General features: G+C 49.0%; 1 protein-coding gene across 3 annotated transcripts in view; it reads right to left on the reverse strand.

Annotated features, from left to right (window-relative positions):
* Positions 1-180: 180 nt before the first annotated feature.
* Positions 181-22,383, reverse strand: part of ACLY (ATP citrate lyase) — a 42,787-nt gene continuing 20,584 nt past the window's right edge. For all 3 annotated transcript variants that reach the window (XM_060082860.1, XM_060082861.1, XM_060082859.1), the window contains 15 exons: positions 20,740-20,881; positions 20,286-20,454; positions 18,426-18,530; positions 17,050-17,246; positions 14,300-14,381; positions 13,494-13,604; positions 9,501-9,628; positions 8,811-8,904; positions 6,622-6,776; positions 5,102-5,252; positions 4,759-4,902; positions 2,585-2,698; positions 2,136-2,218; positions 1,777-1,853; positions 181-1,142 (listed from right to left, as the gene is read on the reverse strand). In XM_060082860.1, the coding sequence (XP_059938843.1) occupies positions 1,048-1,142; positions 1,777-1,853; positions 2,136-2,218; positions 2,585-2,698; positions 4,759-4,902; positions 5,102-5,252; positions 6,622-6,776; positions 8,811-8,904; positions 9,501-9,628; positions 13,494-13,604; positions 14,300-14,381; positions 17,050-17,246; positions 18,426-18,530; positions 20,286-20,454; positions 20,740-20,881 (1,847 nt within the window). In that variant the 3' untranslated portion in view covers positions 181-1,047. The remainder of the gene's footprint in view (positions 1,143-1,776; positions 1,854-2,135; positions 2,219-2,584; positions 2,699-4,758; positions 4,903-5,101; positions 5,253-6,621; positions 6,777-8,810; positions 8,905-9,500; positions 9,629-13,493; positions 13,605-14,299; positions 14,382-17,049; positions 17,247-18,425; positions 18,531-20,285; positions 20,455-20,739; positions 20,882-22,383) is intronic.

Here is a 22,383-nt window from a genome sequence, read left to right on the forward strand (position 1 = left end):
TGAGAAACGGAAGGTACCGATTCACGGGAGAAGATAGTGGGGTTATTTTGAAGATAGTATTTTGATTCTTTTTTTTTTAAGAGATGGATGAACATTTTTAAAACTACATGTAGTAAAACTATTAGCAAGTACACTTCAAAGGAATGCAGATGAAAGGAAATGGATGACAGGAGACAGCAATATGTTTTCATTGTTACTATATAGTTTATTTAAACCAAACTATAATACAGAGGAGAGACGGAGGTGGCAGCTGCCCAGAATCTTTGTGGATTACAAATGCAAACTGAAGACAAGTCGATAACAGACAAGTCAGTTGCATAAATACAGAGAATGTTAAGACACGAGACATTTCACAGCTTTTTGCTTTGCACTTCCACTTTAAACATATGTATGTTACGACTTTACATTTTAAATTACTGCTCCACATATCTGTAACAATGGCTAAGGATGCAGTGGTCCTGTACCCCTGACATCAGTCTGCAACACGGAACATTTCAGGGGGATACCAAACAAACTCTTAACACACAACATACGAAAAGATCCTAAAAAAAAAAAAAATCAGATTAATACAATGCTCTTCAGGTTATATGAGGAGGAAGAAAAGCGAAAAGGAAAAACAACATATTAGGGGTCCTTTAAATGGAGTATCTTGAGGTCTTAAAAGTGTCATTCCCTTCCTTCAAGGGGAAAACACTTTTTTTACCGAATGGAAAAAGAAAGCAACATTGTAACACCCTACAATGAGGAAAAACACTACTCTGACAGTGCTTAGATGCTTCCATATAATAAATACAGCAGGTAGCAGAGCAAATGTTACAAGTATTGGCTGGGTTCTTATTTCTATGCTTATAAAAAAAATATTAAGCTTCTTTGTGTAGACTGAACAGTGTTAGCCTGTGGGTGTTGGTCTTCGGTGCCTGTACACTGGTGGCTGTTTACATTCCAGGCCCATCCTTTAAGCAAGCTCCAGTGCCAGCTGTCTGTGGCTATTTCCCAGGGGGGAGGCATTCTCGTCTTCACTTTACTGTGGCAGGGTTCCTGGCTCCATTACATGCTCATGTGTTCCGGAAGAACATATGAAATATCATCCCATGGGTGACGGTACAGCCCCTGCTTCAGCCTCTTCTGATCAAGATAGTGTCCTAAAATGAAGCAAACGCATCTTTTTGTTAAGAGTTGGTGGGGCTTCCCTGGTGGCGCAGTGGTTGAGAGTCCACCTGCCGATGCAGGGGACGTGGGTTCGTGCCCCGGTCCGGGAAGATCCCACATGCTGCGGAGCGGCTGGGCACCCCCGGTGAGCCATGGCCGCTGAGCCTGCACGTCTGGAGCCTGTGCTCCGCAACGGGAGAGGCCACAACAGTGAGAGGCCCACGTACCGCAAAAAAAAAAAAAGAGTTGGTGAGTTTTTAAAATTTTGGTGAGGGGGAGGAGATACGGAAGGGAAATCTTAATACAAAAAAAATGGGGAAGGACATCCAGATCCATCCCACAGGCAGATGCCAGCCTTGGTAAAAGGGAACTCTTGGACTTCATTCTATTTTCCTGGGCTGGCAATCAAACTCATTTCCAAGAGCAAAGGAACAAAGATAAAGATAAGGCAGAAGTTTAAGAAAGGAAGGATTAGGAACAGTGATTAAGGCAGTGTGTCATCTCTCTTACAGAAACTGGCCACACAGGTTAAGTGGTATACCTGAACGATGGGGTAAAACAAACAAAAACAGAAACAGAAACAAAAAACACAAAAACAAACACACAAAACTCTTACTACCAACTCACCAATGAAGCCCATACTCCTTCCCAGCACAAAGATGCCATTGAGGGCTCCAATGTCAATATATTCATCAGCTTCCTCCCTGCAACACACAATCCACTTGTAGTTTTACAATGGCTCACACGACTGCCCTCCTCCCCACAGAAAGTACAATTTCTGCCCAGGAATGAGAAGCTAGCTCTCTTTGAACTCAAAGTAGAAAAAAGGGATGTTCTGGATGGTAGGTGTAGAGGCACTTGTTTTCTTCTTTATACCTCTCCATAGTTTCTAAATCCTCTCTCATGAGCATGCATTGCTTTTAGAGTTGGGAGGAAACAAGAAAAATCAGGAAGCATTAGGAAGAAGAAAATAGCTGCACGCTCACCGAGTGAAGGACCCACAGTTTCTGAGCATGTCTACAAATGCAACTCCAATTAAACCGTCTACATTCAGGATAAGGTTTGGTTTCTGGGAAGGCAAAAAAAATTCCAAGTATTTATCATTATTACTCATTTTTGTTCCTCGTAATGTTCCACTATTACTATGACAACTATTACTACGAATTCCTGACCACCATTTAAAAGGCTCCCACCAAAACATCCCAGTTGATTAGGAGAGACAGTGTCTTACTTAATTCCCAATGTCTAGCAAAGGACCCAACCCCTCGTTGACACTTAGTATGCCTGTTGAACTTAGTTAAGCAACAGAAACAAAAGTTTCCAGAAAACCAGGTTCAGTTTTAGCTGCACAGTCAAAATGTAACCTGGCTCTCATCTTCCCCAAGAAATTCAGCCAAAACTCTGATTCGGGCATTAGGGACATTTTCTTTTTTACCTTCGAGGTGGTAATCTTCTCTACTTCCAGCGCGTAGTCAAGCAGGGGTGTGGCAGGGAAGTGCTGTCTGACGTAATCTTTGAGGATCTGCACGCGCATGTCTGGGTTGTTTATCTAGAAAGTGACCCAAAGTTACAGAGGAACCCACTCTAACACTGCTGTTAAAAGACATGTTCCTGGGAATACCCTGGTGGTCCAGTGGTTAGGACTCTGCGCTTTCATTGCTGGGGCCTGGATCCCTGGTTGGGGAACTAAGATTCTGCATGCTGTGTGGCACAGCCAAAGGGGAGAAAAAAAAAAAAAAAGATATGTTCATGCTTGTGTCTCACACAGGTGGACACAACTGTATGTGTCATATCCAGGAGGTGTGTTTCAGGGACTTGATCCACATGTATGATTCCATGTAGCACAGATCACGACACTGCTGTGGGGCTTAAGGTTTTTTGACGTCCTCTCATATCTTATTTGAGCCTCAAAACCACCTGAGATGTGGCGATGTTGGGTAAGTCAGCCATGGGGTCAGGCAGCAGGGCTGGGGTGCCTACCCTCAACGGGAAGTCTGAGGTTCTAGACGCTAGCCATACTGCCCACCAGCTTGGCAACGTAGTCAAGCTGTAACCAAGTTCTAGGTTTTTAACTAAGCAAGCACGTGTTGGCAGTGGAGCAGCAAGGCATCCCTGAAATTCCAGGAAAACGTCTGGACCTGAGATGAATGGAGATGAATCTTCTGTTCAGAGACCCACACTAAGCGATCACCTGTTGGGGGTGGGGGGTAGTGAGACAGGTTAGGCGCCCGCCAAGTCCCGATACCACAGGGACCTCTTCCCTTGGCCAAGACACGCAAGGTCAGGATGGAGTCCAGGAAGGAAGGCACCCAAAGACTGGGCGTGGCAGCGCAGGCCTGCCGCTAGCTGGGGAAGATGCCCTGTGCTGTGCGTGTGCCATCTGCCTGGGAGGTGGCGATGGCTGAGCCAAGTTCCGTGAGCCCAGATGCAACGTCCCTCAGAAGGAACCACTGTCCCTGGTTCAGTCTTTGCCATCCAGCTGCCTCTGGATCTACCCTGAGCTGGCCCAGCATGGGGATGCCTGGATCACATGCATGACCCTCTTGTATTAATGTGAGTCATACACCCTGCTCAGAGCAGCAGAGTGAGGGTTCTGGAGCTACAGAGCCAAGGACCCCGAGCAGCTGCCGCTTCCTCTTCTCTCGTTGCCTTTGATTTCTAAACACAGCTCACACGGGACACACAGAGGACTACCTGCCCTGTGAGAAACTCTATTAATTACTTAGAATAGTCACGCTGGCCTCTCCCAATCGGGCTGGCCCTGATTTTATTACTCTTCCTGCCCCAGTGGTGTCAGGCTTAACCACATTGACTTGCTTTGGCCGATGAAACGTCAGTGAAAAAAAAGGGGGCTGTGGGCTTCCCTGGTGGTGCAGTGGTTGAGAGTCCGCCTGCCGATGCAGGGGACACGGGTTCGTGCCCCGGTCTGGGAAGATCCCACATGCCGCGGAGTGGCTGGACCCGTGAGCCATGGCCGCTGAGCCTGCGCGTCCGGAGCCTGTGCTCCGCAACGGGAGAGGCCACAACAGTGAGAGGCCCGCGTACTGCAAAAAAATAAAAATAAAATAAAGGGGGCTGTGCAACTTCCAAGCAGAAGCTTTAAGAGCTTTCTTGTGGTTCGGCCATGGCTGTTTTCCTTCTGACATGAGACCAGCACCTCCTGGATAGGGGCTGCTCCTTCAGTGGAGATGACAGAGCCGTAGCCGTAGCGAACCCACAGTGGATGGAGGATGAGTAAGAAACAAACCTCTGCTGCTGTGAGCCACTGAGATTTTCGGAGTTGTTTGTTACCGCAACCTGCAGCATTATGTAACCTAAGGAGACCAATGTGTCCCCTTAACCCTGACCTTAGTCCTTTCTATTAAGATTCACCTGGGTAGCTAAGTTACCAAGTTTCCAGCTCATCATATTTTCACACCACAACTGGACACAATAAAAACTGTTTAAGGGCAGTCTGTATTATAATGGAAAAAAGGCTGCCTCAGTGCTGGCATCTGTCAACAAAGCTTTTCATGTTGGGAGCCGAGAGCCCGGCTGTGCCCAGCTAAATCAGTGCCCTCTCATCCTCATCCACCCTGTAGATCCAGTGCCTACAGAGCGACAACTTACCGATTTCACTCGGTGACCAATGCCCATGATGAGTTTTCCTTCCTTCTTCATCTTGTTCACAAACTCCATGGGGATGATGCCACTGTCAAAGGCCTTGCTGAACATCTTGGCCGCTGCATCCAGGGCACCCCCAAACCGGTCACCCTATAGGAGAAGCCAGCCCATGTCGCCCCAAGCTGTCAGAGTCTCCTTCAGCTTCGCAGGCCAATCCGGCGTGCCCCGAACAGCCCCCAGCACGGGGTGTCACACTCCGCGGCTCCCTCTACGACCCCACTGCAGCCAAGCGGCAGGATGCTAAAGCCTGGTGTCCCTGCTGTTCACCTCCCAGGATGACGGTACTCACGATGGTGAGCAGTCCCGAGGTGAGGCTGGAGACCAGGTCCTTCCCGGCCCGAGCACAGATGATGGTGTTGTGAGCCCCAGAGACGGCTGGCCCGTGATCAGCTGTCACCATCAAGCACATCTCAATGAACTGGCAGGAGTACTTGGGCAACCTGGAGGAGGGCGTAAAGGAGTAAAGGGGAGAGGACAGGAGAGCTGGAACAAAGGCAGAGGCTGAACAGGAGATATGCTGACAAGGCCGCGGTCCTCCTGTCTCCCATCTCCTTGAACAAGTCACTCAAGCTCAAGAAAGGCAGCAACCTCCCAATCCAGGCCTAATACTATCTTACAACTCCAAGGCAGCACCTTCTGATTCCTGAGGGGCTCTGGATGTTGCCGAGATCAAATACTGCTTTTAGAACTGAGGTTAGCAAGCAGGGTTTGAAATCTCTTCTTTAGGCAGTTTTCAGCCTGAGTTGCTGTGACAGGATGTGACATTATTTTTTGTGGTTACAACTCTCCACGTGCCAGACAGAGAGGAGGTGAGATCCCTGTCCCTTTCACAGTGCACAGTGATCAACCTCCCAGCTGATGATTAAGAACAAAGTCTGGGGAATTCCCTGGCGGTCCAGTGGTTAGGACTCCATGCTTTCACTGCCGAGGGCACGGGTTCAATCCCTGGTTGAGGAACTAAGATCCCGCAAGCCATGTGGCGCAGTCAAAAAAAAAAACCCCAAAAAACAAGATCCCACATGCTGAGCGGTGCAGCCAAAAAAGTCCCAAAAAACAAAAAAAACACCAAAAACAAGCAAAGACCAAAGTCTGGAGCCGTGGGGACGCAAGAGCACACACAGTGAAAACTGCTCGGGTGTTACAACCCTTGAACTTTTCCCAGGAAGGGTCCAAAGCAGGACCAAGACCCATCTCTCTTCAGGTGAGGGCAGGACACCAACCAAGACTTCCACCTGGCTTTCTGCCCAGAGCCACTCCAAGCCAGGGCTCTGTGAACAGGTACTCATCGGCCTCCCTGCCCAACTGTCCGTCCCAGGGGAGGGCTAAGCTTGGGAGCTGCAGAGAAAACCATTTTTTTTCTCCATGCAGGCTGATGAGACACAAATGTACAGAGGACACAGTACAAGGTACTTTAACTGTGCCGGTTCAGCAACTCCAGCAGGCCTGCACTCCTTAAGCTACTGGACGCCTCTAGCCCTCCCCTTTGCTAACCCCTGCCTTTCTCTCAAGAGGCCTGCCTTCAACTCTGGCCCGTTTCTTTAAAAGTTCCCATGGCAAAGGCGCTGATCCAAAATCCCTGATGAGGTCATTGCTTTCTACTTCTCTAGGTTAAGGCTGGCCTTTCTGTCCTTGGAAGACTTAGGAACGGCCTTTATCTCTTTTCTCCGACCTTTCATTTGATCTGTGGCCATAAAGAGTGGCCCTGGACATACATGGTCCCCAAGGCTGCCCACCCCCACTCCCTTGTCAGGGGAAGAAACTTAACTCCGAGTCACAGGGCCCTGCCATCTTCTGCCCTCCACGCCTCACCTTTTCTGGAACCAGAGGAGGCCGAGGACCCCGCCGATGCCCATCTCCTCCTTGAAGACCTCAGTGATGGGCATGCCCGCGTAGATGAGCTCCTGTCCTCGCTCATCACAGATGCTGGTCATGAACGAGGCAGGTTTGCGGATCAAGCCCAGCTCCTGAGCAGAGATGGGGGCAGAGGCAAGCAGGGCTGTGGTGACCGCAGAGGTTTTCCCACAACAGCCCCACTGTCTGTGCCCAGAACCAGGGTCCCAGGCAGGTCTTAAATGCTGGCGGCCAAGCAACGGCTCTCAAAGTCCTCCCAAGAAGGAAGCGCAAAAGCCCTTTTATTAGATCATGTGGGGCGTAGAAAATAGGAGCAGTCATGCCCTGGCACCCACTCAGCCTGGGCACTGTGGCTGGTCTTTACCAAGCGTTTGCGGGCCCAGGCAGTTCGCTAAGCTGTTGAAATCCAGGGGTTCATTGTAACCTCACAAACGGAGTAACCAGCCCCAGGTCGCCTGGCTAAGAAATGGAAGAACGAATCCAAAGGGACAATTTTTTAAGTACTCTACACACAGCTACCAGTCCCCCAGCAAAATGTAATGAGGCCCATGGCTGGGAAAATGGGGAATCCCCTCAACACGTCCTTTCCCTGGGGGAGGGGACTGAGCTCCTGAATCCTCCGTTTCCAGAGTTGGGGCACAACAAGGGTAGCATCAGCTAACTCTCTCCAAGCCCATTTCTTCAAGTATCCCTTGTGAACTTAAGAAATGCTTCTTAAGTTATATTTTAATTATAGAAGCAACATGGAAGTTATGTTTTAATTATAGAAGCAATGTGGATTTTTAAAAATCCACACTAGAACAGCTAAAATCATGTTGCCTTTGACCTCCACCCCATCTTGGTTTTCTGCCTTCGTGTTTGTTAGTTTAGTGGACATCTTTCTGGACCTTTCTTTCTCCACTTTTATTTACATGCATAGACACGTGGAGAAGAGACAACCGTGTTTTGCGTGCCTACATTTTTCATAATCATAATATAAATACTGTCCTATAATGTGCTGGTCACTCAATGAATCTGAGCTCTACACATGTCAGCACATATCTACATATCTAGTTCATTCCTTTTAACTACTGTAGAGTATCCCCTCATATGACAGTCCTACAGGTTGGCCATTCCTCCACTGATGACCATCAACTAGAAAAATATGCTTGAACAAGTGTGTATATACGCAATCATTTCCTTGAAGTAGCTTTCCAGACTTGGAACGGCCAGGCCATAGGTAGGAGCGCTGTTAAATTGGATTGACATTACCCAACTGCCTTTCACAAAGGCTGTGTCAATTCCACTCTCGCCACCAATGAATGAATGTAGCAGCCTCCTCACACCCATACAAACAACGTATCAGAGAACTGTTTTTTTTTTCTCTTTGCTGACCTGTAGAGCAAAATTGGTGTCACAGTTTCTACTTTGGTTTCTTTTATAAAGAGTGAAGTTGAGCATCTCTTTATGTTGAAAGAACATCTCCTATCCATTTTTCTAATGGGTATTGGTCTTTTAAAAATTGATTTTCTAGGGACTTCCCTGGTGGCGCAGTGGTTAAGAATCCACCTGTCAATGCAGGGGACACGGGTTTGATCCCTGGTCCAGGAAGATCCCACATGCCGCAGAGCAAGTAAGCCCGTGTGCCACAACTACTAAGCCTGTGCTTTAGAGCCCACGAGCCACAACTACTGAGCCCGTGTGCCACAACTACTGAAGCCCGCGCACCTAGAACCTGTGTTCCACAAGAGAAGCCACTGCAATGAGAAGCTCACGCACCGCAATGAAGAGTAGCCCCTGCTCGCTGCAACTAGAGAAAGCCCGCGTGCAGCAACGAAGACCCAACGCAGCCAAAAATAAGTAAATAATTTATAAATAATTTTTTTTATTTGATTTCTAAGAGTTCTTGTATATAAGAAAATTCGCTCTTTATCTATGCCCCCGCCTTAGACAAGTAGCCTGAAATCTCTTAGCAGGTGCAAACAGCTCTAGAGGACATCGTCTGTCCCCAGCCCCCGTTCCCAGGTCAGGCCACACAGCTGTGGGAGATACACGCCGCCCCTTGCCCTCCTGGGCCCTGCATTTATTTCACCTGCTGGTCAAAAGGGGCCACCTCACAAGCTCCAGTGCACCTTGCCCACACAGTCAGGGACACACGTGGCACCTACCCTGGCCCAAGAGTAGTCCATGGGCACCGTCGGGGGCGGCACCTCCTGAGCAGGTATGATGACCCCTCTGGCCACGAGATCCTCATACACGGACCTGGGAGGCAGGGGAAGGGGAGGAGAAAAGACATCCATGTGGATTTTATTCTTCTGGGCTCTTTAAGCTGTCCCACGAACGCTCCTCCCTCTTACCCCAGAGTTTCCCAGCTCTGTATCCCCTCCCGTCAGCAGTTACCAGGTGGATTCCCGAGAACTAAACGAAAACGGGTTCTAGCCAAGGCCCGCCCCACCATCTCTGAATGGGGCTTTAGAGAAGGCTGAGAATCTGGAGGCCATGGAAGGCCAGAGGGAAGGAATGGGAAGAGACAACAGCTTATCTAGCAGCTCTTTATCAATTGGTTTGAGATGACATTTTCTAATGTTTCTATGCCCTTCTCTCATTTATGGCCCGCCAACTAGGTAGGCTCAGAAACTGAATGTTTTAACACCAGTCTGAACGGCGCGTAACTGCTCCTTCTAGAAACAAAACAAAATGAAAGCCAAAAAGAAAGGATTTTGCACCATCCGTACAGCTGCCTTAGACACCTGAGAGGGTCCAGGAATATCAGACACCTATATTTTGGAAAGGGTGCTATCTTCGGGAGGGAATGGGAAAGGGACAGGGAGGTGGCATGCTCCACCAGCTCCGCGTACTGGATGATCTCTCCAAGCTCATCGAAGCTCCGGGGCACAAACACTCCGGCCTCCTTCAAAGCCTGGTTTTTGGCTACTGCAGTTTCAGAAGCCTGGTTGGCACAAGCTCCAGCGTGGCCGAACTGTACCTGGAAGGCAAAGGAGAACGGCTTTACCAGGCCTGTTAATCCCCCGAAAGAGAGGACAAAGGCTCCTGGGACCATCGGCACTGATTGTAGGCCGGACCCCACTCAGTGCTCTATGTGAATCACTTGAAGCCTCCAGAAGGCTCGCTAAATAGGCATGATGGCTGACCCTCATTCACAGATGAGAACCTGAGGCACCCAGCAGTTCAGGAGCTTACTCAAGGTCACACAGCTGCTGCACTACACCCAGGACACCAAGCCTGGTGCCCAACTCCACAAACACCTTCATCTGGCTTCCCGTGGGGCACTTGTTGGGGTGGGGGTAGGGAGACAGAGAACAGCCGTTAGTTTCGAGCAACTGTGAGACGTCACAAACTGCCAACCTTAGCTAAGCTGAGCTCATAGGCGTGATCTGACTGTCCTGTGCATACTTTGTATAAAGGATGTACCCTTATTAAGCAAAACAGAACACCAGAAGATATCATTAAAAATACAAATGGGACTTCCCTGGTGGCGCAGTGGTTAAGAATCCGCCTGCCAATGCAGGGGACGCGCGTTCGAGCCCTGGTCCGGGAAGATCCCACATGCCGTGGAACAACTAAGCCCGTGCGCCACAGCTACTGAGCCTGCGCACCACAACTACTGAAGCCCACGCACCTAGTGCCCATGCCCAGCAACAGGAGAAGCCACCGCAATGAGAAGCCTGCGCACCTCCACGAAGAGTAGCCCCCGCTCGCCGCAACTAGAGAAAGCCTGCGTGCAGCAACGAGTACCCAACGCAGCCAAAAATAAGTAAATAAATTAACTAAAAACAACAACAAATTTCCAGCTTCTTTTAGAAAGTCAGATTTTGCACCATTTGGCCTGTACTGTATTCCCACTTAGCAACAATCACAGGGAACCAATTAGCTATTGCCCCCTTCCACCTGAGCATGAACTAAGATTAAACTATAAACTCAACAGAATATGGAGGGGTAACTGGTTATGGGGAGTGAGAGGAAAGAGAAAAACCCATCAGAAGAGCCAAGTGTTACCTGTTGGCTCTCATTAAGCAACAAGGAAAAGGAATTAACCTAATGAAATGTGGTATAAAACCCTGATTAGGGCAGGTGTGGTGGGTAATCATAACGATACCTTCCCTGTTTAAATAACACTGTGTCCAAGCGCTTTTCTAAGAGCTTTACAAATGTCATCATTCAGTAGCTATGACTGTTTCCTCTCAACAAAGAAATGGAAGCACAGAGGGGTAAAGTAACTTGCCCAAGGTCACACAGGTAGTATGTGGTAGCATTTGAACCAGGCAATGTGGCCTCTCACTGTGCTCTTTACCACGGCATATAACAAAAGGGGCTGAAGTGTTGAAAAGGGTAGGAGCCGCTGCTCCAGTTAGCGAGGCTTGAAGACACATGCTTCAAAGTGGGTTCCCAATGCCTTCTTTGTAGGATTTAATCTGTATGGGTGGATGGGGTGGGAAGGAGCTTCTGCATTCACATAAACTTAGAGAATACTGTATCCAAGGAAGTTAAGCAAGTGTAACTCAGATTTCTCAAAGCTAACACTAAAACTTTTAGAAGGGAGAGAGATGATATTGCATGTTCATAATTTATAGAAGCTTCCCGTTGTTTGTTTTTGTTTTGGGGACCGCTGCTACAGGACCAGTGTTTTGGGAAAATGTCGCCTTACCACTGTCCCCTTGTCTCTACTCCCATACCCCAGTTCTCAGTTCAGTTTCCCCGAGGCACTGAACCGAGGATATCGTGTTGTATACCTATCTCTCCTCCTCTGTAGGGCAGAAAGCTCTGCAAGGTCATATGACCTGTTCAAGAAATCAAAAAGCACTTATTAGCTGGCCTGTCAAGGTACTATTCTACATTTGCATATCCTTGAAACTACACAAAGAAAGTTGTTAAAAAAACGAATCAAAAAGCAAAAGTAGGGGCTTCCCTGGTGGCGCAGTGGTTGGGAGTCTGCCTGCCGATGCAGGGGACGCGGGTTCGTGCCCCGGTCCGGGAAGATCCCACATGCCGCGGAGCAGCCGGGCCTGTGAGCCATGGCCGCTGAGCCTGCGCGTCCGGAGCCTGTGCTCCACAACGGGAGAGGCCACAACAGTGAGAGGCCCGTGTACCGCAAAAAAAAAAAAAAAAGAAAGAAAAAGAAAAAGTAGAACACCTTGAAGACCTGCCCCACCCACGGGGCGATGACGAGCACCTGTCCAGAAACAGAAGAGCAGGGTCCTTGCCCTCTAGATGTCCTCCGCATAATGGGACTGGGGAGGTGGGGGCTCTTGTAAAGCAGAGCTGGTGAAGAGAAACCCTGGAGGGAAGGGAGGAATTATTTTTGGCTGTTGTGGTGGAGGGGAGAGCAGCCGTGAAGAAAGAGACTCAGGAAGAGCTTCACGGAACAGGTGTGTTGAAGCATGGAAATGAGTATTTGCTAAGACCTGTATGTGGCAGACCTCTACCATTAACTTCTTATGTAAGTCAGGCAACAATCCCGAATCATCCCCTTTTTACAGCTCAGGAAACTGAGGTAAGGAGAGGGTAAACGACTTGCCCCAGTCACACAGATCCACCAAGAGCTGATTCTCAAGCCTGTGAGAGTGGAGCTCAGCCCTGGAGGATGGGCAGGATTCCGTGACCTGCTCCCTGCCGTTTCACTTACTTAGAAAACAGATACGCACACGTACACAGTTCACAGTTACACCAGATGGATCCTATGATAAGCATGTATCGCACCCTGCCCCTTCTTAGAGTCAACATGACTTGAACTCTATGTCGACATCTCAAAATCCACCTCATTCTTCTCCTGCCTGGTTTCCAATTACACAGCCACGCCATGAGGACACGGTGCCCTCCCGACCAGCGTTTAGGGTGTTTCCTTTTCCTGCCATCGCAACACTGCAGTGAGTATCCTTGTACACATACCTTGAAATATTTTTGCACGCAGACCCACAGAGTAAATTTGCAGGAATGGAACTGCTGGTTCAAAAGAGAGGTGCATTTTACAACCGGACAAATACTGCCACTTGGAGGTGGGCAGGACTCTGAAGGGGAAAGGCAAGCAATCCCGGGGGAAAGGATAGGGCGACAGGCTAACTCGAAGAATTGAGGGTTTAAGCGTAGGGATTATCATTGCTGCAGGAATCCTTGATGGCCAAGTTTTATTTCATATACACACAGCAGAGGTCAAGGCCTTACACTCAGAGCCTGCTCAGCTACTGATGAACTGATGGGTGACAGGTGGTGGTTTCCTCGGTTTCATCCTCACCGGGTGGGCCATCTTCGAGACAGAGGATTGTCTAAGCTGGACTACAGGGGCTGAGGTCTGGCCGATCCCCCCCAGCAGGAGTCCGGCAGCTCAGAGCTTTTCTATCTAACATCCACTACAGGCTGTACCGACTTCTGCCTCCAGGCACTGTCACAGGCATCCGGTCACGTTCACACATACAGAGGTTTTCTTCTACAGCTTCTCCCCGCGCAGAACTTCCCACCACCGCCCTCCCCAGCTCTGAGCCTAGGGTGTGTCCTCTCCCTCCCAGGCCTCCCTCTTGCTCAGCAAACTCCTCCTATTCCTTAAGGAGCAGTTCATCTTCTCCAGGAAGCCACCTCAACTCCTCCAGGCAGTAAATTGCTCCTACTCTAAGAAGGGACTCAGAGCCTTGTTCTGGCCTTAATCTGGCTATGAGTTTGTCTCTTCCAACTGGCTTTTAGCTTCTAGAGAGCAGGGCCCCAGCTGGACCCTATAGGAACCAAGCAGGTAATAAACATTTATCGAAGGAACCAGCTGCTTCATGAGATGACCATACGGCTCCCCTCAGACGCCCCCTCTCTCGGCCTCCCTGCCCAGCAGGGATCCGTCCCGGCTATACCTCGGAAGAGAACATGGTGGCACAGGTCCCGATGCACCAGGAGACCACGGGCTTGGTGATGCGGCCCTCCTTGATGCCCCGGCAGATCTTATATTCCTCTGTGCCCCCTATCTGCCAGGGAACAGGGAACAAGAAAAAGCCCCCAAGTCAGTGGAACCCATTCTGAGTTGCACCTAGAGCAGCAATGCAGCAGGAAATCTGTCCCAAATCAGGCAGGGGCCAGGGTCATCAGGTGTCCCGAGTTAGAACTTGGCTAGAAAATGAGGGGACATGGGCTTTGGCCTGGAAGATCGAGATTGGATGCAAGGAAGAATTTTTAAAGGGCAGTGGGTATCCTCGGAGAGTCCCCGGAACTCCCCTTTCCTGATCTAAGGGTATGAGATAATTTAGGACCAGGCCTATCAGGGGCACAAGTAAGAGAGGCTCTCTGACTCCAGCTATCCACTGCCCACCAGGGACAGACTGGGGCCAGCCAGTGAAAGCTTCTCCTCTGCTGGCACTAAAATATCTTGTGCCACCGAGAGGCAAGAACTTCTCTCCTGGGAACAAACACGGCAGTGTTAACAGTGACAGCCTCTAAGCCCCAGTGTCTAGGGAGTAGGATTACCAGGGACTGTCACTTTCAGTTATAGATAACCAAAATGCATGAATTTTTAAAAACTAAAACCATCGTTACTTTTATAATCAGAAAAAAATTTTTTTTAACTTTAATAATCAAGTAACCTTTTCTTTTTTATTTGAAGTATAGCTGATTTACCATGTTGTGTCAATCTCTGCTGTAAAACCATTTTTTAAAAATAACTCACCTCTCCAAGAACCACAATCATTTTGACTCCTGGAGTGTCCTGGTAACGTAACACGTGATCCATGAACGTTGAGCCGGGGTACCTGGTGAGAGCAGGGAGGATTTTCATGAGCAGGAGACTCGGGGAGGTGAGGTGTGTGTACAGGTGTGGGAAGCACACCTGTACTAAGAACACTGTGGGTTTTTTTGTGGGTGTGGATGCCCAGTGAGGGTCCAGAGATGCCTTAGGAATAATGGGGGAGGGGGAGGTAGTAAATGGGGCACAAGGGAAGGGAAGGAAGAGGAATTAGTGAGCCCAGAGAAGTTCATACGGCAGTAAGAGATGCCTCGAGAGCACATGTGGGGTGATTTTAAAATATGTCCACAAGTTCTTTGAAAAAGGTGGAAACTCATGCCTCTCCTCCTGAATTTGGGTCGAGTTTAAGGATTGGCTTCTAAGGAACAAAATATGGAAGAAGTCATTCTGTGACATTGACTTCCAAGGCCGGGTTATAAAAAAATAGCTTCTGTCCAGCACTCTCCCCTGAATCACTTGCTCTAGGGGAAGCCAGCCGCCGAGTCCTGAGGACTCTCAGCAGCCTGTGCAGAAGCCCACAGAGAAGAGCCACCTGCCAGCCACATGGATGGGCCACCTCCCACGTGCCACATCTGACCACCTCAACAGGGAGCCCACCTGCCAGAACTGCCCATCTTGAGCCCTGAATCCTAACGCACAAGAACCATGAGGATACACATTTATTGTCGTTTGTAGCCACTTTGTTTTGGGGTGACTTTTTTTTTTCTCTCTCACTGTTGTGGCCTCTCCCGCAGCGGAGCACAAGCTCTGGACGCGCAGGCTCAGTGGCCATGGCTCACGGGCCCAGCCGCTCCACGGCATGTGGGATCCTCCCGGACCGGGGCACGAACCCGTGTCCCCTGCATCGGCAGGCGGACTCTCAGCCACTGCGCCACCTGGGAAGCCCTTGGGGTGACTTTTTTAAAACACAGCAAAAGATAATTAATACAATGTACCAAGCTGTATCCTAGGCGATCGCTAGAAGGTCTGTGTCTCGGCCAAAATATTTTTTTAGAGTTTCTACTGTCACATGAGTTTGCAAAAGAGTTGTTTAAGGCCAAGTACGCTTAAGATCTACAAGGTCCTTGTAGATCTTCGAGTGCTTCTGATGTGCTCAGGAGCATTTAAATCCCAAGAGGACAGTATAACTGGCAGCACTTCCCAGACTCATCTGACCCAGAGCCTTTCGTCAGGGAGCACCTGGGGACTAGGGGTCCCAGGGCCACCTCCCTGAAGATCTCAGCGGAAGTCGCTTCTCATGCAGTTGTTCCATTTGAAATGACTTGGGGGAGCCAGGAAGACTTGACAAGGTGACTCACTCTCCCAACAGCTTTTGCTTTCTGAGCCAAACAGTTGCAGTAGTAACAGCAGTAATAAGAGTAAACAGTAATGGCTAGCACTTATTATGGTAATAAGTACCAGGCATTGCTCTAAGACATTACTCAATTGATGACCTACTGATTACTGTTCCTACTAACAAAAATAATGAGGACACTATTTGTGAAATGATAAGAAATACATATATGTCTCTGCTCCCAGTTCCTGACACGGAGCTCTGAAAACCCTTGTAATCTCCTGAGTGACCAAGGGTGCTAGGAGCATCGTTTGTGCTGATATTTGGTCTCTGATATTTGGTTCCTGACACAGCCCTCCTAAAAACTTTGTCATTTCCTTAGTCATGGGGGTGATAGGAGTGTCTTTGGTTCTCACGAGGCAACTCTTGGAGGGCTCCTGCGGTGTGTTCACCAGAGAAGGCAGGGAAGCTCCACGCACCCAACATGCCTTGCCCTATGCACCTCTTCCATCTGGTTGTTCCTGAGTTGCATCCCTTTGTAATAAGCCGGTAAGCTAGTGAGCAAACTTTTCCTGAGTTCTGTGAGCCCTTCTAGCAAATTACCGAACTTGAGGAGGGGGTCATGGGAACCTCCGATTTATAGCCAGTGGTCAGAAGAACCAGAGGGCTGGACTTGCAACGGACATATGAAGTTGGGGGCACTCCTGTGGGACTGAGCCCTGAACCTGTGGGACCTGACGCTATGATGTTATCTCGAAGTAGAGTGTCAGAACTGAACGGAATTGTAGGACCTCCAGCTGGTATCTGCAGAGAATCAGAGAACTGCTTGGTGTGGGAAAATCTGGCCACATTTGTGGGCAGAAGTATGAGTACGGTAGTGAGGAAAGGAACGGTTTTTCCTTTCACTCTTATTAACTACAACTAGCACTGAGTACTAAGTAAGCACCAGGCCCTGTGTTAGTCTCATTTAATCCTGCAACAACCCCAGGAGGTAGGGACTATGACTTTACCTGTTTGCTATGTGAGGTTGATGGAGGTCTAGGGAGGGTTGGTAACCTGCCCAGGATTGCCCCCACCCCACCCCCGCAAGCAGGGAAATTGGGATTTGAACCCCCAGGGTCTGACTTCAGAATGAGCCCTGCTAAGCACTGCACTCCGCTGCCACCCTCCGGCCACAACTCAGACAACAAGGCGGATTAATTACCCCCAAGGCCCAAACACCTTGTAAAACACCTTTCTGTGTTTTTCTCTGTATTTTCTGATCTTATGCTCATGTTGGTCCTGAGACAGAGAAGAGATGCCCCATTTTATGGACGTAAGCAACATCCCTGTGTGCCTGGAACTCAGCGGTGGGCGGTGAGCAAAGACAGAGGACCCAGTGCCCTGTCCCTCAGCTGATCACCTGTCCCCGCCGATGGCCACGCCCTCGTAGACGCCATCCGTGGTCCGAGAGATGATATTGTTGAGCTCGTTGGACATGCCGCCCGAACGTGAGACATAGGCCACGCTGCCGGGGCGGTACAGCTTGGAGGCCAGGATGTTGTCCAGCATCCCGCCGGTGTTCCCAATCTTAAAGCACCCGGGCTTGATGCCACCAACCTGCAGGGGCAGAAACCACGGTCAGAGAGGACGGCAGGCTGATTGACCATAGAGCTTCGGCGGTGGGGTGGTCACAGAGCCCGGGATTACCTGCCCAGCCCACCCTGGCCAGCACCTGCATGTCGGGTTTCCTGCTGAGGAAGACTCTCTTCTCCCCATCAAGAGACATCACACAGAAAAAAAGGGAGCCTTATTGGTAAAACGTGGCTTACGACTGCGGATTTGGAGGTGTACACTCAGGGTGAGGTCGCCTCTTTTGCTCCAAAAGGGCAACAGCACCCAGTAAAGGTGTCTGATGCAAGTGTGCACCTCTGCTCAAGATCACCCTCTACCTCCAAGATGAAAGGTCCCTTGCTTAGCTCAAAAATCTTACACTTGAGGACATGGGGAGGGGGAAGGGTAAGCTGGGACGAAGTGAGAGATTGGCATGGACATATATACACTACCAAACGTAAAATAGCTAACTAGTGGGAAGCAGCCGCATAGCACAGGGAGATCAGCTCGGTGTTTTGTGACCACCTAGAGGGGTGGGAGGGAGAGGCAAGAGGGAGGGGATATGGGGATATATGTATGCATACAACTGATTCACTCTGTGATACAGCAGAAACACGCCATTGTAAAGCAATTATACTCCAATAAAGATATTTGAAAAAAAATTCTTAGCTTCAGCCAAATTTTTAATGCAACTAAATAAAAACAAACAACAAAAACAAAAAACATTCACGGGGCAATTTTTTCTTATGTAAAAGGCCTTTTAGGTCAAAAATAAGGTCCCTAGGTAGATTTTTCTTTGGTTTACAGTTGAAGGAATAATCAAAGACCACGCTACGGTTGTCTGAGGGTGGACACTTTAAAAAATCTTGTCAGCCCCTCGAAACTGTAAAGGTGATATGGTCTGCGGAGAGAGCCCTTTAAAAAATTAACTGGAAATGGACAGGGAATTCCCTTGTGGTCCAGTGGTTAGGACTCGGCACTTCCACTGCCAGGGCCTGGGCTCGATCCCTGGTTGGCGAACTAGGATCCTGTAGGCCGCACGGCGCAGCCAGAAAAAAAAAAAATTAACTGGAAATGGACAGACTGACTTTCAACGGGTACTCTCTCAGTCTTTTCAAACTAGATGGGAGTCAGTAGAGTCAGCAATGAGCTTCCTACGGGCCCAGAAGTGGAAGGGATGCTCACAGTGGCAGGTCCAATGATGGTCACTCCCTTCTGCTCCGCCTTCTTGATCAGCTTCCTCGTGAGGGCCTCGGGGATGCCTTCAGCTATGATGGCGATGGTCCGGATCTAGAGCACGAGGATAGTCCCTTCCCGTTATCATTTCACCACTTGAGATGTCGAGGCAGTGACCGTTCCAGAACCCATCTCCCAGGGCCCCTTCCAGGAGTAACGATAACAATATGCACCCCCTTCTTCCCACAGGCCTCTGTTCCTACCCTGATCATTCAACCCTCCCCCCAAAGAGAGGCACCCAAAACTGCGCTCCATTGGTTAACACCACAGTGAGTCAGTAACCAAGTGGAACAAATGTTTCTGAAAACTTGCTGTAGTCAAAACTTTTATATTCTCACCTATCCAAAAACTCATGAGACTCAGCCCCACCTGTTTCCCACCTGTCCAGGTGCCGGATCATAAAGCAGCTATCTAGGGCTATCCCTGCTGTGCCCTCTGAGGCTCTGATTCTACAACCCCACAGGACAAAACCTTGATAGAAACAAGCTGCTTCCACACTTGGACCAGAGAGTGGGCTGAGGGAGAAGCCAGAGGGGGTGGTGGGAAAGATCCAAGGCAAACTTCTTCTATAAAGGGCCAGATAGTGTTTTGGGGTTTGTTGGTCATGTGGTCTCTGTGGTAACGATTAAATTTTGCCTCTGCAGCATAAAAGCAGCCACGGACAATATGTAAATGAGTGAGCATGGCTGTGTTCCAATAAAACTTTATTTACAACAGGCAGGGGGCTGGGCTTGGCCCTTGCACTGTAGTTCACCAACCTCTGTTCTAAACTAGAAAAGCCACTCATTTTTAGCAGATGTGTTTTCTTTTTTGCTTCATCGAGATATCAAAACAAGTTTACTTCAGTCATAAACTGAAGTAAGCCAGTCTGGGATCAGACAATAATTTTGAATAGAAAAATCAGTATCTTAATCCCTAAGGGCTCTTACAAATCAGTAACAAAAAAGATAAACACCTCAAAAGAAAAAAAGGAGGCGAGGCCATGTCACAGAATGCAAATGGTCAATACATATTTTCGAAGCTCATCTTAGTTAATAATCAAAGATATGCAAACTAAATAGAATGCCTATCATTTTGTCAAGTATATACGTTCTTTACGTCCAAGCGTTCAATGTTGGCAAGGGTACAGAGAAACAGGCATTCTCAAACTAGTGATGGGAGTTTACGTCCCCATTTCTGGACTTTTCTGGAGGGCACCTGGGCAGGATGGATCAAAGGCTTTCAAATCTGCACATTCTGATACAGCAGTTTGACTTCGAGACATTTACACTGGGGAACCAATTAAGGATATATGCTCATCATGAGACTTGAAAAAGCAAAAATGATGTTGCTGGTAAGTATTGATGTGGAAAGAGTCACTGAAGGATTATAAAACAGATACAGCGTTATTTATTCCATTTGTTCAAACCCAGAAAAAGGTGTGAATAAGGATGTACTCAAACGTCAGCAACCATATTTCTGGGAGATGAGACTTGAGGCATTTACCCTCTTCTTCTAATTATCAGCATTTAATTCTTTTCTATAATAAATACGTAACAATTTTACAATAAGCAAAAAAAGTGCTTTTGATCCTGTTTTGAAAGCCAGTCTCAGCACAGAGGACCTGGTGGAGGCAGACGACCCCAGACTGACTCTCTGCCAGCCTGGGTAAGCAGCCCACCAACCCTTGGTGACTGCCTTGCCTCCTGAAGATCAGGTCTCCAGCCACTATCCCCCAAATCACTGGCCAGTCCCGAGTCCCAAGGCCTTTGTCGCAGCGGACGCCATTCAGGGTGCCCCTGCCTCCTGCCCCAGGGCGCAGTGAGCTACCTGTGCGTGATTCATGGTCTCGATGGTGCTGTCATAGGCCGAGCGCAGGGAGGCAAAGCTGATCAGCACATCCACCTCAGGGTGCTTCTTCATGGCATCAGCCATGTTCTTGAAGACGGGGATCAGGATCTCCTTGTGACCCCAGTAAAACTTCTGTTTGTGGTCCCCGCTGTGAAGAAGGCAGAGGAGGGGTCAGGACACTCTTAATCTGCCAGGGCTCGGGAGGGGCTTCACCCAGAAGGCGGAAAGGCAGGGTCTGCCTTCAAAGAGTTTAATCTGTGGGGGAAAAAGATCCCCCAGGAACATCGACCGCCCCCGTCTGGGTTGGGCAGATGCTTCTCGGGCAAAGGGGACAAGCCAGGGCTCGCCCAGCTCTGTGCTGCTGCTGGAGGAGATGGGATGAGGATATCCTGCTAGGCGGCCGCGTCCAGCCTCCCTACTGTGCTCGACTCACGTGAAAGGGTAGACCATGGCAGCCACCGAGGGCTCGTCGCGGGAGCAGACGTAGTCAAAGTCCAGCATGCCCTGCACGGCCCGGGTCTGCATGCCCCACACGATGGCCTTGGTATGGCGGCTAAAGAGGGTGGCGCTCTTTCCTGGGGGGGCAGAGACACAGCGAGTACACCCAGAACACCCCCCCCGGGGGCTGCCTGCCAGACCCCTCCACGCCCCATGTCGGTGCCGCGTCAAAACTGCAAAGGAATGTCAAGAAGACGGAACTCTGGCAACATGGGGGAAGAGTCGCCTAGATTTCTTCTGGAAAGAGGTGGCAGAGAGCGCAAAATGAACTGAGGGAACCTGCCTGGCTGGCAAAGGGCTCAGCAGTGCACAGACAGCAGAATTCCTACAGGACCTGCTCAACTTCACAGGAAAGGTGTGTATATGCAAATGACGGCTTGATCAATTCTTTTTAAAGTCACCAGAAAAAAATGTTAAGCTCTCCCAATTTGGGTGACCGAAAGACTTTTTTTTTTTTTACTTTTTTTTTTTGGTGGGGGGTGTGGGCATGCAGGATCTTAGTTCCCTAACCAGAGATTGATTGAACCTGTACCCACTGCAGTGGAAGCACGGAGTCATTTTGTTTTTTTGTTTTTTGTTTTTTAATTTTATTTATTTGTTATACAGCAGGTTCTTATTAGTTATCTATTTTATACATATTAGTGTATACGTGTCAATCCCAATCTCCCAATTCATCCCACCACCACCCCACCACTGCTTTCCCCCCTTGGTGTCCATACGTTTGTTCTCTACATACGTGTCTCTATTTCTGCCCTGCAAACTGGTTCATCTGTACCATTTTTCTAGGTTCCACATATATGCGTTAATATACGATATTTGTTTTTCTCTTTCTGACTTAGGAAGCATGGAGTCTTAACCACTGGACCACCAAGGAAGTCCCCTGGACTTTTTAAAATTAAAGTATAGTTGATTTACAATGATGTATTAATTTCTGCTGTACAGCAAAGTGGCTCAGTTATACATATATATATTCTTTTCTATATTCTTTTCCACTATGATTTATAAAAGGACACTGAATAGAGTTCCCTGTGCTATACAGCAGGACCCTGTTGTCTACCACCAGACTTCAAACAGCTCCCCAACAATCCTTATCACCTGTGAACTTGGACATAAGCCAGCTCGGGACAGGATCTGAATCCTCTTGATTCTAGGTCAGCGTAGGTCCAATGAAGAGGTCTGCTATAGCCTGATCCTACCTGAGCTTCCACATGACCTTCTCCCCACATCCTCCTCCCAGGTGGCTCTTTCCTGCTCAGAACAATGCTCTTGGACAGGCCGGCAGGAAAGGGGCGTCAGGAAAGGGGTGAGGGGAACAAGAAGAGCTGGTGGAAGTGCATTCCTGAGCTGTCACCCAAGACAGGCAGGTCACCTGACCCTCCTGCTTTCTGCTGGAGAAACGTAGCCCACAGGGGACGTTCTCAGCTCCCCCAAGGAAAATAATGCAGAGAGCTCAGGGGCATTGGTATTAATTAACCTACTGTACTAGCACAGGCTTGGCTAAAAGAGACCAGTTTCCCAAGGCATGTAAGATTCTCATCCCTACACAGCCTTGCCTCTTCCATCACAGCCAGAAGCTTCT

The sequence above is a fragment of the Mesoplodon densirostris genome, chromosome 18, assembly GCF_025265405.1.
Source record: "Mesoplodon densirostris isolate mMesDen1 chromosome 18, mMesDen1 primary haplotype, whole genome shotgun sequence".
Taxonomy (NCBI): Eukaryota; Metazoa; Chordata; class Mammalia; order Artiodactyla; family Ziphiidae; genus Mesoplodon; species Mesoplodon densirostris.